We start from the raw sequence: 18451 nt of genomic DNA on the forward strand, positions 1-18451 counted from the left end.
GTCCGACTGAGGAATGGAAGGGGAGGACTTCTCTTCTGTTCTCTTCTGTTCCATCATCAGTGATGCCTCGATCACGTGATCACTCCCGTAGAGAGGTCACATGATCGCCAAGTGCCAGAGGGACTTTGGCACTCAGGGTTAAAGAGAATTTCTAACAGGGGTTGGACGCCCTTATTAATGAGTAAATGAGGGCACATAAAAAGTCATAGAAAATATTTACACCCTTTGAGTAAATTTAATATAAGCTAATCATTCATTAGAGATTGTAAGATCTCTGGGACAGGGACTTCCTTTACTATTTTCTGACTTTGTTGCCCTTTTTGCATTGTAATTCCCTCTACTGCTCTGTCTTTATAAAGCGCCGAGTACACTGTGGGCACTATATAAATAAAGATATACAGTGCATAAATTACTACAACTTGGCTTGCACGGTCTGCCTCATCAGCACACACGGGGTTAAGAACCGATGATAGGTTATCAGGGAAAGACCAATGAGAGCTACTCGATTTGTCATCACAGATTTATATCATAATTTGGAGCCCACTTTTTGGCAGGAAAGCCAATTGGGAAAATAGCTGTGTAAACAAATGTGAATAAAGTAAATAATTCTTCTAACTGTGGGAAAAGTTGTTCCTTCAAACAAAAGCTTGGGAATTTAAGGACAGAATGGTTTTTTTTTTTGTGTGTGGTTTGCGATTAGGTTGTTTTTCTGTTGAATATATTTCCCATAAATCTTTTTAACGTCCCCCACAAGTAGTATAACTCTTTCCGAGCTGGAGGAGCCACTGATTTGAGCATGGGTGGGAGTTATTGGCACACTTTTCTGTGGCGACAAAAGTAGGTCATAAATTTTAGTGCTCTTATGACAGTCAGTAGATGTCATTACTTTTTTGCTCATTTATAATGTATATCACGGCCACTGCTCTCATGGAGCTGTAGATGTGTTTGGAACGGAAGAACGAATGTCATGGGAGACCAGGACTCTTACACGGGATCAAGCATCAGACAGGACACAGATCAAATAAACGGGTGTTTATTTAGAGATGCAGGCAACAGACGCAGCACAAAGTCACAACAGAACATATACTCACAACCCTACAGTGAAACAGGGGGAATCTTAGTCGTCTACATGTCTGGTGCAAGTTGCATCAGAGCAACTTCAAATCTCCCAATCAGCGTAGCAAGCAGCCTCAACTTCGGGTGTCTGGCATGCCCTCAGAGCCGACCGCTTAGTCTATCTGCATGCTAACCCAAGAGAGATCTGTGGGAAACAGAATCCTAGTACGGAGGCTGTGTGGGGAGCCAATCACTGCGCAAGGGCTCGTCTGTGTTGGCCAATCTCAGTGCCGGTTCGCTATCTCCTGAGGAGATAGCTGCCTCTCTGTCTGAGCAGCCAAGGGCTCCGCTCTTTGGACCAACATCTCCCAGATAGGAAGATTGCCCATCCTCACCCTCCATTGTGTCCAACCTCCCCATGGAAACAGCCCAACCCAGGTTTCTAGGCGTGCAGACTGGGTAATTGTATTATTAGCCTAGCATGCCCAGGAAAGAAAGAAATGCATTATTCATTGCACTACAGACCAGATTAACATTGCTTTTACATCTGAGGCTGAGTCCCCGCTTGTGCTGAGCGCGCTTAGCTTGGTCAATGTGGACTGTCACATCCATGCTCACGCTGTGAATTTAACTTTCGAGCGCACTCAATTTGCCAGTAATGCCCTCCCCCCCCCACGCGCTTCCGAAATAGCGAAGACACCCGGTGCACTCAAGCATGAGCGCGGTCAGCGCCAGTGGGGACGCAGCCTTATTGCTGTTAACACTTTACATGCTGGCCACATGAGCCACATGAAGATGGGTGTGCAGGGCAATTCTGCACATTCATCAAACAGACAGGGTCCAGAGACGGGACTTAACTTTTAATATGCTGGTCTCTAGGCCCCTACAGTCACAACCAACTTCCTCGTCCAATAGTTCATTTATGTAAGCAACTGAGAAATAGCATGTAAAAGAACATTGTTAGAGTGTAAGCTCTTCAGGCCAGGTATGTCTTAAGCAGTATATTGTAAGACCTACAGAGAGCAGGAGTACATGTGTTGGTGTAAAGAGCACAAGGCTAAGCAACTGCGTTACGATTGGGTTGTGCGGATGTTTTAAAGGTGCAGTCACAATGACCAATGGCTGAAATAGAGGTTAAATATCTTGAAGATTGATGATTAATGCTTTAGAAAAAAAATAAACAAGTAAAATAAATGTAAATGACTTGAGTTTGGTACACTTCAGTGATCAGGTAATCAGATGTACTGTTTTTATACCTCTTGCATGTCAGATGTATTTGTTTTGTTATTCACACCATGCCAATATTACCCCACAATTAGTCAACCTTATACAGCCCAGACTGAATTATGATAAACTGACCAAATCTGCCCTCATCAATTCAGTTCTGTGTTAGCACTTCAGTGCCATAAAGCCTGTGATATATTATTCCGATACAAAAAGGGTTCAAATGCTATTTTACTCATGGGCCTGCAACTCTTTGCACAGACACTTAAAGGATTAAATTACATGCACTGTTTTGTAATTTAGTATTAATCTTTTTTGCTAGAGGCCACTGTTGTTTTAGTGCATGACAGACATCAGAGAGTCTGACTTCAACCCTTTGACTCCTCTGTCAAAAAAAACCTCACAGAAAGACTGCAAAAATCAGAAATTTGATTGTTGTTCTTTTTTAACTCAATATCCTATGGGATCTCCTGGCAATAATCCAAACAGTCATGCTGTGAATTGGTAAACCCAGGCAGTATTACATCTTCCGTAGAAAATACAAACCTCAGACATGGAAAATCTATATATCCAGCTCTAGAGAGTCTTTGTATAATTGTTTTGTCTTCTTTGCCTTATTTTGCACTGCTAAATACAGTAAATTTGAATGTAACTTTTGACACGCACATCAATTGCCCATTGCCTGATGTGCTGTTCTTGGATCAGTGAGCAGTGATAAGCAATTATATTTAGAGTAACAATTAGAGAGGAGAACATGATGCCCATATCAGAACTGTACATATGAATGCCTTACCGTCATTTTTCTTGTGGTTTTGGCCATCGATTCGAAACATTTCCAATATCCCTAACTTCCTGTCAAATGTATGCCATTTGAATGCAAGAAGAATATAACATAATTAATATTAATAATAACTGGCAGGCTTACAATGTTGCTAATAAAGATAGCTCATTAGATAACTTAGTTAGCAATTCCTAAGGGCTTGATAATAAGGCTGTTAAATATTTCCTGTTCCTTATGAAATAGCCACAGAAATAGACTATTTTGCAGACATGGAGTTATTGTAGTAGACAAGCTGTATCTTTATAATAAATATTTCAAACTGCAAGATTGTGTTTAATGTTGTCGTATTGGTACTATTTTCACACCTATTTAAAAATAGAAAAACAGTTCCACAACTGTCCCAGTGGGGAAAGCAAAGGGAAAAATACAGCTGTAGCTGCCCTTACTGTGTCCGGCATTGGGGCAGAGTATTATCGCTGTGAGGAGTCCGATACGGAAGCGTGGATACGCAGCCATGAAACAGCGTTTTGCCTTTTCAGCCGCGGCTCCGGTAACTGGAAGTCATGGTATATCTGTACTAGAAAATGTCAGGGAAAATAGATATTTGATGAGCATGACTCAAAAGGTAGTCTCTCAAAATCTATAAGGGTAATATGGATAAAGAAAAAGGAGTACGTTAACATGACAAACCAAAGGACAACAGCCGGTCTATGCAAAACGTATATTTAAAGAGTATAATTCCCAGAAGGACTAAACAGTTCTAAGCAGAGTTCAAAGATATTATAATAAATTACTAACAAGATATATAGTAACAATCGTAAAATTAGAAATACTGCACAAAGGATCTCCTTCGTAGGTATATTAAGAATGTGAAGGCTGTCACTATGGGGAAGAACGTTTCCGCCAAAGTGAAGCCTTTTATCAACTCTTGGTCTTTTGTGTATTGTTTTCTATTTTTACTGTTGTTACTAATAACCAAACCATTACATTTAATATTCAAGGACTCAATTTCCACAGGCTCAGTACCACAGGATTGGCGTATAGCAGATGTGGTGCCTTTATTTAAAAAAGGGAGCTAGATCACAACCGAGAAATTACAGACCTGTAAGCCTAACATCAATAGTGGGGAAGCTACTTGAAGGTTTAGTACGGGATAATATTCAGGAATACCAATGGAATACAAAATTATTAGTACTGTAATAGTCAGCATGGATTTAGGAAGGATAGGTCATGCCAAATTAACCTTTTAGTTTCTTTGGATCAATATACCATAAGTATGGATATAGGATAAAGTATCTGTCATCTGAATTTAGCTTAGTTCGAACTTGATGGACCTCATCTACTTGTAGCCATGTCTTCATTTTGGCTTCTAATCTGCCCTGCCTAACATGTAAGCCATGGTACCAGTGCAGGCAGTGTTAGGATCAATCTGGGTTTTCCCCTGCAGTAAGCAGCTTCCTTGAGCAACAGGGAGAGGTGGGCCTAGGGGCTGTGTTCTGCCCAATCAGGGACTCAGACCTGGGATCCTACCCCAGGGTACTTAAGGGGCTGCACAGCCAAATGTAGGGGGCTTGTTCTCTCCCATGAGAGTGATTGCTGGGAGTGTGAAACCAGGGCTATGATCACATTCCATCCCCTTTATTAGGGGAGTGGGACTACTACCCCTCATGAGGGAAGAGCTAGGATAGACTCTTGGGCCCTAGCCTGTGGTTGATTCCAGTGACCATCCAGAGGAAGGAACAGAGTGAATCAGTTAAAGGCTGTATTGTGTGTTTGAAGAATAAAGTTCCAGTTCTTTTATATACTCCTGCCTGAGAGTGCAATTAATCAGGGGGAATAGCAGAAGAGAGTTCTCCTGTAGGGATTGCATCCAGCACTCCTAGCGCCTGCAAGAGATGGAGGCGCAGCACCAGTGAGAACCAAAAGCCTGTCCTGTCTTCCCCACTAACAACGGCGGAACTTCAGAGCTTCTGTGAACCAACCGGTAACCAGCACATGACACCCTGTAATAGCGTGATCTCCCAGAGGATGGGGGAAAACCTGTTACATACTATTTAACTATATATCTTGTTAGTAGTTTTTTGTAATGTCTTTGGACTCTGCTTTGGACTTGTCAGTCCTCCTGTGAATTAGACCCTTTAAATATACTTTTTGCACAGACCAGTTGTTGACCTTTGGTTTGTCATGGTGAATCAACTCCACTTTATTTATCACTACTTGCAAACCTGCCTAATATTATTGTTTGTAATCTAGACCCCACACTGAAGATGCATGGGTTTTTGCCAAGTCAAATGCAATACAAGCCATCGGTGTCATGTCTTTTGGTAAGTACATTATGAACGTATAGACTGACAGCATGAATAATGTGTAATATTAAGCAATCCATGTATCATGGTTATTTTGCATTTTGTTGGTTAACAGCAGAAGTTATATGATGCAAGCATTTCTCTGATTCATTTCTTCTGCCATAAAAATCATCAGATGATGTAAACTTGCTTGGCTATCCACTCACATTTTCAAATGTGTAATCGTACAATGGAGAGAACCGCTGGTACACATGGGGTGTACGCCGTCTGCTACTGCTGCCTCGTGCGCTTCCGCGTACGTCACGCCGACGTCACTTCCTGTGACGACTCGGGTAAGGGCGGAAGAAGCTACTGTGGATACTCGGCTTCTGCAGTCTGCCAGGACCCTCTGTGTCAGCACTCAGTGGTTCCCAAAGCGTCAGATTCTACGCGTTTCGCTATGGCTTCTTCTGGAATCAGCCATAGCGAAAAGCGTAGAATCTGACGCTTTGGAAACCACTGAGTGCTGATAAAGAGGGTCCTGGCAGACTGCAGAAGCCGAGTATCCACAGTAGCTTCTTCCGCCCTTACCCGAGTCATCACAGGAAGTGACGTCTGCGTGACGTACGCAGAAGCGCACGAGGCAGCAGTAGCAGACGGCGTACACCCCATGTGTACCAGCGGTTCTCTCCATTGTACGATTACACATTTGAAAATGTGAGTGGATAATAATATGTTTTAATATATGTAATAGACCTATTTTCTACATACTATACCATTGTGCGTTCTTTCTTTCTTAGACAAGAAATGTGTACCGAGAGTGGTACACCAAAAAGGATCCCCTTTAAATAGGCGCACTGCAGACCTGAATATAAAGACGGTCAGGGGTTGGATGTGTTGTATAAAAATAAACTTTATTAAATATCCATGTGATGGTATATATAAACCTGTATATAGTGCTGTGCTATACACTGAATAATAGTAGACTACTGTTGGTCTATACAAACTGCGTCTGGCGTCTCAATGTGCTCCCACTAATTCTGTCTCCCTTTCTAGTTTCAATGGATGCTTTTGTTATCAGAAGTCTAGATGGGTATGTTAACCCTGTGACATATTCGTAGGTTTAGACTATACCGAGACTTGCAATACATCCATGCAGCATATCCACGCGATGTGCAGACTGCGCATGCGTTATGTAAGTTAAATAATTACGTATCTGTTTGTGTACGCATTGCGCATGCGCCGGAACAGTGCGTGAAGGTAACTGTTTGGACGGGCCGTCCAAACAGTTACCTTCACGCACTGTTCCGGCGCATGCGCAATGCGTACACAAACAGATACGTAATTATTTAACTTACATAACGCATGCGCAGTCTGCACATCGCGTGGATATGCTGCATGGATATATTGCAAGTCTCGGTATAGTCTAAACCTACGAATATGTCACAGGGTTAACATACCCATCTAGACTTCTGATAACAAAAGCATCCATTGAAACTAGAAAGGGAGACAGAATTAGTGGGAGCACATTGAGACGCCAGACGCAGTTTGGATAGACCAACAGTAGTCTACTATTATTCAGTGTATAGCACAGCACTATATACAGGTTTATATATACCATCACATGGATATTTAATAAAGTTTATTTTTATACAACACATCCAACCCCTGACCGTCTTTATATTCAGGTCTGCAGTGCGCCTATTTAAAGGGGATCCTTTTTGGTGTACCACTCTCGGTACACATTTCTTGTCTATCTAGCCTATCCCCAGGCAGCACGCATCTACCAACTAGGGGTCTGAGCGAGGTCTCTCTCTATAGTTTTTCTTTCTTTCTTATCCCTATCCCTGGGAGGGAGGTAATAGGTATTACCACACACACAGCTTACCATTCAAGATCCAACATCTACATACAGCCATCGGTCAGAGATTCCTGGCAAAGGGCTCCTATCAGAGAGAGATGAGTCTCTGAAATGCCTTCTATTTTCAGAAGAAATATGTGAGTGGGACTGACATATTGTTTTGGATACACCTTGACTTTATTGTCTGCACCATTATATTTTTCTTACTTCTCCACATATCACATCTGAGATCTGCAGCGCTCCCCTTACCTGGAAGACGACGCATTATATTTTGGGCCTGGACTGTCCACTCTAAGGGTGTAGAGCTGCTGCATTATATTTATTTGTTCACTATAGTCACCGTTTATTCACATTGTAGTGGTAGATATTGTCACATTATTTTTTTAGATTTATTTCATTTGTATTTGGGTGAATCACGTCTGTAGTCACTTGTCACTTTCACTGCACTAGAAGTGCCCGGTACCATCTTCTTCTGTTCGTACTGCACATTCCCTGTATGGAAAGTTATGCTAAATAAATAGTTTGTTCAGTTTCAACTACGTTCTGTATTGTAAGTTTCCATCTTCTTATCATTTCATATAACTATTCCTAATAGAAGAAATAATAATTTGCCAATACATATCAAACAAACGTATACATTTTTGTCAGTGGTAAATTGAAGTATTCATCATAAACCTATTTCTTCCAAAGATAACCAGGAATGTGTCTAACCTCCATAAAACGTCAAGACATAAAATGTACCTACTGATGCAGCAGCCGTTATTCGAACACATCACGGCGCCGATTTTGAATTCTCTGCTGTTCCTCACGCAGCATGAACGCGGCCAATCGCCCCAGGCACCCGCACTTATCGCGGATATTTTGTTTGAATTTCATAGATTATGTTTCTTCGTTTGCAATAAAATCGATGAATTCCAATGTGTACAGTACTGTGCTACTGTGTCAATTTCATGTTTTTAATAACCAGAACACTAAAATTCGTTTTTCTGCATTTGCCGCGCTCGCATCTTAGTGCGGGAGGCTGGAATTCATCCCGCGGTTTCAAAACGGGATTCCGATGTACATGACGCGTGAAGTGTTTGAATAACGACCGCTGCATCAGTAATAGAAATAGTTAATTAACCACCTTCATGATTTTGTCATTTTTGAATGGTACAGCCTTGCACACCTCTGCTACAAAGAGTTAAGTGTAGCGCAATCCTCACTATTCTCATAGGAATTTTTATAATTGTAGAAGCACAATGATGATTCAAGTGGGATACAGAACATCAACACTTCCAACATGTGCGTGGAGCTGTCAGCTACACATGCAAGAACAATTATACGCGTAAATAATGGCAGTAGGTGACTTAAACTAACAAACACATGCTATTTCTCTTCTGTGTTGCAGTTTTCATGTGCCACCATGCTTGTTTTTTAATTTACGGATCTCTGGAAGAAGCTACAATCCATAATTGGTCTCGTATTACCCACGTATCAATGATGATCTCATTGTTTATCAGTGTGCAATATTCTGTCTTCGGATATGTGTCTTTTACAGGCTTAATACAGGGTAATGTATTTTGGGATATTTGATTATTGTATACATTTCATAGTTGTATGATTAAGGTCAGGGCTTGTGACATACATATATTGGAGGTGCCATCAAATGAAAGCCCTCAACCATACAACACCTATCTCATTTCAATGGTAAATTATTTGCATGTGTGCTAGAAAGACTTTTACATTGGACGATTCAAGCCTCAATATGAATAAAATAACAAATATTCAGAGAAAACAGATTACATGAAACATTCAGCAAAATAATTGTGATTTGTCAAACAAATGGACATATTATGTGGAACTGCAGCTTTAAGGTATATCTCATGTCAAGGCTGAAAGTTATTTGGATATGTTAGTAACTGGGGTAACAGGCAGATCAAACATCATTCAGTGTTTACATATCACAAGGTCGTGTAATATGTTTGCTACTGGCTGTATTTGTTTGTTTTATCTTGTTCTGTGCAAAGATCCCAGACAGAATTTGCTAAATGCTCACTTTTAAATGTTCAACCAATTTGCAATGTTGCAATCTTTGGTATAAAACAAACTATTTATTGTGCTTAGATCTCACGCCTAATTAATTTTAAGCACACTCTACTTCTGAAAGTAAGATCCCTTGTATTATCACATGAAGCACTGCTATGAATGTGTCTTCTTATAGAAATTGTAAAAAAAAAAAAATGCTTTTTTTCGCTTTAACGTTGGACTGAAAACTTGGCTGAGCTGCCCTTTTTTTAAATGGAAATTTGCTAACTCAAGAAAGAGACCTTTATTTTACACACAAAACTCTACAGATCTTGGTTGGATCTGTTTGAGGATGTTCATTGAAAAGTGTAAAAGGAAAACAACCGTCACAGTGAATCATAGGGAGCATTGAATTTAGGTATTTTATATTTTCCATTAGGTTTGAATTTTCAACATTTGTACATTTACTGGAATGAATGAGTTCTCAGAAGTTGAAGTTAGTATTCATGTTCCATAATGATCAAACTACATTCACTGTTCTGTTACAGGGCTTGTGTAAGGAATAAATGGGGACCCAAAGCTACAAGGGGAAATAGATTTAGATTTTTGTTCAATGTATCTACGTTGCTCTGTGAATAAAGATTCCTAATACACAATTATATTTTCCTAGGTGATCTATTTGAGAATTATTGCAAAGATGATAACCTCGCCACCATTGGAAGATTTTTCTATGCAATCACAATAATCTTGACTTACCCAATGGAATGTTTTGTGGCCAGAGAGGTGAGTGTTTAGGCTTTATACAGTATACATTTAATTAGGGCAAAGGATATCCCACATATTTTTCTTGAACATGTGGATCATCGGTTACAGTATATATCCATATGACGTCAAAATTCTAGATAATTATCTTGATTACACACTGTAGGGCTCTACTTGGGGCACATATTGCAAATTGAAGACATGGGCTTGTAAGGTCTTCCTCATTTGAGCACTTTTCCACTCAGTTAGTAGGAGCTGCTTAGAAGACTTTATATTGTTTGACGGTGAACATGGGAACATGACAGATACTGTATATAATGCACTCCTAATAATGGACATGTTGTTATGTACTGTAACATGCGTTTTTAACCTGTATCTCTTAACCTATAAGAGTACCAAACTACTATAACCCTGTCTTGCCACATTTGCATCAAATCGTAATTTGAGTATTATTAAGTGATGCACCTACAGTATTATAATGGGATCCATTAAATTCTGCATATTTGTGTGCAACTTGTCTGGTTTTCTTAGTATTCAAAACCTCTGCTAGGTCTCACGTACAGTAAACCTCCCTGGCTAAAATTCTGCATCTTACATAAGAAACATAATTTACAATCAACACAGAGCTGCACATAATATATATGTATGTATGTATGTATGTATGTATGTATGTATGTATGTATGTATGTATGTATATTACTGTGGATATCCAAAATAGCAAACATAAGAGGATAGTTGTTGGAAATTGTTAGTCTCTCACTGTTTAGCCTAATGTGTGCATTTTGCATGCTTTAGTTAGTAAACATCCCCTTTCTACTTATACCATGGCCACTTTCTTAAAAACCTGGCACTAGATGGCACTGCTGCTTTAACCCTTGTGGTTCTATAAAAGCTGTGTTAACTTCCTGGAAAAGACTATATTTATTGGCTCATCCACCTGTTTCCAGGATTTGAAAATGATGTATTAAGGTGGGGTCAGGTCATTAATTAAACTGATAAATCAGAGGTATCTGTGTTTTTTTGCAGGTGATTGCAAATGTGTTTTTTGGTGGGACCCTTACTTACGTTCTTCATTTAGCAGTGACCGTAGTAGTTGTTTCTCTGACTACATGTATATCTTTAGCCTATGACTGCCTAGGAATGGTTCTAGAGCTAAATGTAAGTGTTACTGTCTTATTATTTTGTAACACAGATTTGAATTGGTATTGTGTGTACTGTACATTCTGTGGTCTCTTTAGGATTAGTTTGCACTCTCTCCAGTGATTTGACTCGAATACTGTATGTTAACTAGCTATATCTCCAGTGGTAATTCTAGTGATACTTACTAGAGATGGTCGAATCCGGCCAAATTCTTTTCCCAGATTTTCTCGCATTTTCAACCCAAAATCCGTTTTGCGGTGTTAATTACGAAATGGATTTATCAAACACCGCCATTGGCTACAACCTGCCAACGAATTTGTAGAATCCAATCTGCGGATTAAGCAATCCGATGGCAGATTTAAGAATCCGCCAACGGATTGCTGAATCCGCCAACGGATTGCTGAATCCGCAGATTGGATTCTACAAATCCATCAACGGATTGCGAAATCCGCGGAGTGTATTGGTAATAATAATTTTAAAATCCGCAAACCGTCATTCGCCCTTTTTTTGAGATTGATCCTCTGCAATCTGTTGACCAAAGGAACCGGCCAATCGCTAAAGATCCAAATTCGCCCAACAAATGTGCCTTCTTTAATACTTACATGTGGATTGGGAGGTGTAGCCAGGGTTTTGCAGAGGGTACTTTTTATGACATGTCTGCCCAGAAGAATGAATTGTTGAGCCACATGGCGAGGAAAAATTAACATGTGAAGTTTTCCTAAAATAAATTTATATATTTTGCCTGTTGCATGTCTGAGTGGTATCTGTCTTCATACAGAAAGGACTTCCTATTAAGCCATACTGTATTACACAAATGCACATTTTAACTGCTCCACCCAATACTACAGCACTAAAATAAATTGGCAATTAACCCATTAGTAGAGATGGGTGAATCATTTGCCGACATTCGCAGCAAAGGTGGGAGTTCCTTTCAGCCACTAATATCAACAGCTCAGTCTTTAAAAAATGCACATTGGCCTTCCTTTGTTCAAAGGCATGTAATGTAACCACTATTTGCACATTAGATTGAGCGACCTGTTTTAATATAGTCACATGGGCTATACATATCCCCAGAAATCTCCCATCGAACAACATATGAAGAGACGTATGCGCAAAAAGGAGCACACCTGGGACATATGCTAATAGGATTCATAACAATATACTTTGCATATCCTATTAACATATTTCCCAGGTATCTCTCTTTTGTGCGCAGGTGTCTCTCCACATGTTGCTTGAAGGGAGGTTTCAAGGGACATAAATAGCACTTGCACCCTATTGAAATAGGTCTCTTGAATATCTGTCTGCGAATTGAATTTGCCAATTTCTACCATTCAGAACTATGGGAAGCATGTCAGATACAGCAAATATTATCAATGCATAAAACATACCCAGAACAAAAAACAAAAAGAGAGAACAGCTCAAGACCTCATGGTGTAGTAAATAAATAATTTATGTTTGTCTCATTCAGCAGGTAAGTATTGCACTTACATCAATCAAATAGATATTAGGCATGACATGTTATGGACATGTTACCACAACAGCTTGCAGCATGGGATCACTTCGAATTCGGCTGGGCTGGAAGATGAATAGACTCCTGTCTCCCCTTAGATGTTCCTGGGTCTCTCTCCTCCCAGTTAATGATCGTCGCACCAAACAGGGAACCGCAATACCGCCAACACGAGACGAGACCTGCTCCACGTTGGTGCTGTGTGCCTTACTTCCCGGTGTGCACTGGTGACATCACTCGGGGTGTCCCGTCTCGGAATGGGGGGCCGCAGTGCTGCCGATGCGTGGTGTAGCTTACTCCACGCTGATGCTCTGTGTCCAGCTTCACAGAGCATCAGCGTGGAGTAAGCTACACCACACATCGGCAGCACTGCGGCCCCCCATTCCGAGACGGGACACCCCGAGTGATGTCACCAGTGCACACCGGGAAGTAAGGCACACAGCACCAACGTGGAGCAGGTCTCGTCTCGTGTTGGCGGTATTGCGGTTCCCGTTTGGTGCGACGATCATTAACTGGGAGGAGAGAGACCCAGGAACATCTAAGGGGAGACAGGAGTCTATTCGTCAGCCCAGATGAATTCGAAGTGATCCCATGCTGCTAGCTGTTGTGGTAACATGTCCATAACATGTCATGCCTAATATCTATTTGATTGATGTACGTGCAATACTTACCTGCTGAATGAGACAAACATAAATTATTTATTTACTACACTATGAGGTCTTGCGCTGTTCTCTCTTTTTATTTTTTGTTCTAGTTTTGGTTTGTGGAGCAGTTACCTCATCTTCACTTAACCTGAATGGAACAGGTTTAATTAACAATATTGATTTGTTTTTATCACAGCACTTTATTTTGGTTAAGTTAATCACTATATTGATGTTTAAACTGATCACTTAGAAATCACCTTTATTTAAGGATATTGATATTTTTACACATTATATCACAAATCGTTGAGCGCAGTATCACTTTTTTATTTTTCACCATAAAACATACCCAAGTTAATATTTTTCATTGTGAAAATGATTTAATTTTCTTTAAAAAAAACTGTCAGTGTGACTTCATCAATATAGAATAAAGAACATCTAGAAAATCAAGAAATCAGTTGGTATTTTTAAGCTTCTAGTTTCAATAGCTCTTGGTATATATGTGCTCATCTCTATTTATTTAGTCAAACGTTACCTAATCACTTTTTGTACTTTCCAACAGGGAGTTCTTAGTGCCACTCCACTGGTTTTCATCATCCCCACAGCATGCTATCTGAAACTTTCTGAAGAGCATTGGTACCATGTGAACAATATCATGCCCTGTTTTATACTCTTACTTGGAATGGTCATAATGCCAGTTGGTTTTTTTATGGCTATATTGTATCCACAAGAATGTAATCATGGTCGTGATCTATTTTACTGCTTCTCTAAAAACTCTACCTCGACTATTCTTTATCCAATGAATGCATCTGAAATCAGCACAACATGATGGCCTAATAAAGATGCATTTGCAACCATTGTTTCATTGATCTTTTATGAGGACTGAATTGTGTAATATGTTGGATTATTTAAGCAGGATTTATTTCTTTTATATTTTATTTATAAAAAATGTTTTACCAGGAAGTAATACATTGAGTTACCTCTCGTTTTCAACTGTGTCCTGGGCACAGAGTTATAACAATACATGGTTACATTAAAAGAACAGAGGTTATGCAGTCAATTCACAGACATTTCATGGACAGATAGAGTTGGAAATTGGGTACAGGGAATAAAAGGGTTGTGAGTTTCAGATTGAAATACTGTTGTGGGTGAAAGTCTTATGGATATATACGCATGTACAAAACACAAAGGCCAGAGTGGCTTAGGAAAATGTCCATGGTACTGTGTATTGAGGATAAAAACTTGAAGGAAGGCAAGATAATGGATTTTATGGAATACTCTTGCCTGCGCAGGGTTTAGGGGACAGGCCCATGTCTACTTAAGATAGAAATATGCTAGAAATAAAACAGGGGCTATGCTTCAAAAATATTCATCTGATTTTTCTTTATTTTGAAAGATAGAGGATTTCTGACACGCCTTTTTATGCAGTTTACAGTTATCATTGACCTGCTTGTTCTTTTCTGCAGACCTTTGCAAACTGGGACTATCCCAGGTAAACCAAGATAGTTAGTACTTTTTGCACAATCCGTACTCCACCATTTATCATTTTAATTTTGTCCATGTTTGCTAATGGGTTTATCTAACTATCTAACTATCTATCTATCTATCTAGCAAAGCTAAATTCCACTTCTGCCGTCATGCGCCTAATAACATGCTACTTATTTGCTAAAAGCTACCAAATGAAGAATATTCTTCCTGTCCTGATATGGTGTTGAGCAGCCACAGTTGAGGAATAAAGGATTAAAGCAACATTCCTATCTGGGTGATGTTATTTTAATCTGGGTGATGTTATTTTGAATTATTATGTAGGGGTGGGGGATGTTCCTTGTGCGTCCATCTTTCAGAGACATTTCGTTTTTTTCTTTTACAGCTGTCCACGTATTGGTGTTGTGAGAAGGCACACTTCCTCTTCTCTTATAATTTCTCCAAACTTGCAGCTTTCTCAAAAGATCATGACGTATCAGATTATTTTTTTTTTTTAAATTTCACTCCAAAACAAAAAATCAGATTTTACAAAGAACAACAAAAAGCCCTAACTCCAACTTGGAGAATTGATTAACATTAGAATGCGGAGTAAGTTCAGTCCAAGGAACTGCCCCCGGGGGGAAATGCCTCATGTGTTGGTTTTAATGAAAGTAAAAATTAAAGAACACACCTTCCTAGTGAGAATTCAGCCTGCATAATACTTCACAAGCTTTGCTGTCGAAACGGACAGCATCTCCTCCTGCAAAACTCCCTGTGGCTTTCACACAGAAACTTTTAAGCCTCTCCCAAGCTCGGCTACAGTCAGCTACTCATCTTATTGACAGATTTAACCCTTTCCTGTATGTTTCAACCTGCCACACAAAACCCTCCCCAGCTCAATACTACAGGATGTTTTGGATATTGTGGTTATATTTGAGTCGTGGAACAATGAAAATCGGGAGTGGAGCATACAGTAGCGATACCAGGACAGAATAGGAAGGAAGGGAGGAGGGGTTGCCCTTATTTGAAGGTACTCTACACAAGACAGAGACACTTTGGGTAAGCCTAAAAACAAATTGAGAAGGTTGTCATTCATACTGGTGTGGTCAACAGACCTCTAGGATAAGAGGAGTAATTAGATAGTGTTAATAGAGGACATCTAGCAGCACTTATCATGTGAGATCTGACTCCAAAAGACTGTTCATGCTCCCAAGGTTCAGCAAAGTATCCGGCCACTCCTCCTTCTCTTACTGTGCACCCCAAAACTGGAACAGTCAACAATCAACTTTAAAAACTAAAGCTGTCTCACATTTTATCCTGGTCTGTAACTGTTATATATGCCTATAATATATATTATCTTTAACTGTGCGTGCAATGTCTTGTATATAATGTACTGTATAACCCTTTTCACTCATTGTAACTATCTATTTGTAACCATGTATTTGTCATTATAACTCTGTGCCCAGGACATACTTGAAAACGAGAAGTAACTCTCAATGTAGTACTTCCTGGTAATGTCTCTCTGTGATATCATCCTGGATGGCCCTCTGCCGACTTAAACTTAACATGGCAAAAACAGAGCTCCTCATACTTCCTCTCAAACCTGGCCCTACTACCTCCTTCCACATTACTGTTTGAAGTACTATCATTCACCCAGTAGCCCAAGCACGCGGTCTAGGGGTCACACCCGACTTCTCTCTCACATTCTCACACATTCAAAACGTATCTAAAACCTGCCGCTTTTTCCTCCGCAATATTACAAAGATACTGTCACGCCTGTATGCCCGCAGACCTGGCAAGACCCCAATACTGAGGTGAGAAGGGTATTACCACGCATCCACAGCAGTGAGGGTGTGCCCGGAGTGTGGTATGGCGTTGCCGGGCCTGTTGAAAGATAGTTAGTGATACTTGCAACGCCTTGGGAGTACAGAGTAAGAATAGTGATGTCCGTGCGCCAGAGTCCAGGGATCCAGAAGTCAGAGTCATCAAGTTCGTAAGCCAAAGTCCAGGGGTTACAGAGGTCAGCAAGGTAGAGTTCGTAAGCAGGGTTCAAGGGCAACAGAGAGCAGGGTAGTCCAGGGCAAGCAGAGGTCAAACCAGGGAGATCCAGAGATAAGCAGGAACCAGCTGGAACACACAGGAGAGCCAAGCACAGGACTGCACACACAGGGATAACAGAAGGTGAGGAGAAGAGGAGTAGACAGGGGAACCAGTAAGGGAAATCGCTTGCAGGGCATGAGAGGAGGAGTCAGGAGGCTGGAAACCCGTAGAGGAGCGTGTGCGCGCGCCCTCTGTAATCTGAGAGTGCGCGCGCACAGGCTGCGTCACGACACGCGCGGAACGCCGCGCCGCGGGGACACCCGCAGAGGAGGATGGAGGGAACAGCCGCCAGAGGTAAGGGGATGGGAGCAGATACCGAAGGGGGCTGAAAGTGGGGAACGCCGCAGCAAGGGCTCGGGAACCGCGTGGGTGCGCGAGTCTTGCGGGGCCGTGGTGCAGGAACGGCGTCAGAGGCTGCCGGAGAGGGAAAGGAGTGGTTACAAGAAGGGAGGCTGGCAGGGGAAGGGACAGAGAGGGTAGGTGAGCGTGTGACATCAGGGACACATGAAGGGGAAGGAATCCCCTGAACCATCACAGATACACCCTTTCCTCTGTTGCGCGACTGCTAAAACTCTGACTCAGACCCTCATTCTCTCCTGTCCCGATTACTGTAACCTCCTGCTGTCCGGATTTCCTGCCTGTCACCTGTCTCCCCTACAATCTATCCTAAACACTGCTGACACTCTACTCTTTCCTAAATCTGTCTCAGCATCTCCCCTGCTGAAATCACTCTACTGACTTCCTATTAAATCCAGCATCTCGCACTCAATTCTCCTCCTCACCTTTAAAGCTTTACACTCTTCTGCTCCTCCTTACATCTCAGCCCTAATTTCTCGCTATGCACCATCCCGACTCTTGCGTTCTGCTCAAGGATGTCTTCTCTCTACTCCCTTTGTATCTAAAGCCCTCTCCCACCTTAAACCTTTCTCACTGATTGCCTCGCACCTCTGGAATACCCTTCCCCTCAATACCCAACTAGCACCCTCTCTATCCACCTTTAAGACCCACCTTAAAACACACTTGCTTAAAGAAGCATATGAGTAGCAGCTTGGCTAATACTATACACATGATACATAAAGATTGGCCCCCTGCACACGCACTTACCAGAATTCCCTCCTACTGTCTCTGTACGTTCTTCCTACCTACCAATTAGATTGTAAGCTCTTTGGAGCAGGGACTCCTCTTTCTAAATGTTACTTTTACTGTATGTCTGAAGCACTTCTTCCCATGATTTGTTATTTGTATTATTTGTTATTTATATGATTATCACGTGTATTACTGCTGTGAAGCGCTATGTACATTAATGGCGCTATATAAATAGTACAGTACAGAGGCTGAGTCATACAACACAACAACTAAGGTTTTTAAAATAGAAATAGTAAGACTAAAGACAGAGGACTGTCTTGTTGAGGGAGGCACATTTTTTTCAGTCTTCACAGCTGAATGTGAAGGAGGGGGACCACAGTTGGGTAATAGGAATATAAAGGCAAAGGAGGTGGAGACGTCCATTTGCAGATGAAAACGTTTTACTGGATCTTTTCAAACTAAAAATTCAGGCAGATGGGATACATTAAAGTATATCAAAATAGCTGGGTGTGCTGACAACACTATTAACAAGACTAT

General features: G+C 40.9%; 1 protein-coding gene across 1 annotated transcript in view; it reads left to right on the forward strand.

Annotated features, from left to right (window-relative positions):
- SLC38A11 (solute carrier family 38 member 11) overlaps window positions 1–14093 on the forward strand; it is a 50479-nt gene extending 36386 nt beyond the window's left edge. Inside the window, exons 7-11 of the mRNA XM_075610058.1 lie at window positions 5315–5385; window positions 8598–8759; window positions 9885–9997; window positions 11003–11134; window positions 13827–14093. Coding sequence (XP_075466173.1) covers window positions 5315–5385; window positions 8598–8759; window positions 9885–9997; window positions 11003–11134; window positions 13827–14093 — 745 coding nt within the window. The remainder of the gene's footprint in view (window positions 1–5314; window positions 5386–8597; window positions 8760–9884; window positions 9998–11002; window positions 11135–13826) is intronic.
- Window positions 14094–18451: the final 4358 nt, after the last annotated feature.

Source organism: Ascaphus truei, chromosome 7, assembly GCF_040206685.1.
Source record: "Ascaphus truei isolate aAscTru1 chromosome 7, aAscTru1.hap1, whole genome shotgun sequence".
Taxonomy (NCBI): Eukaryota; Metazoa; Chordata; class Amphibia; order Anura; family Ascaphidae; genus Ascaphus; species Ascaphus truei.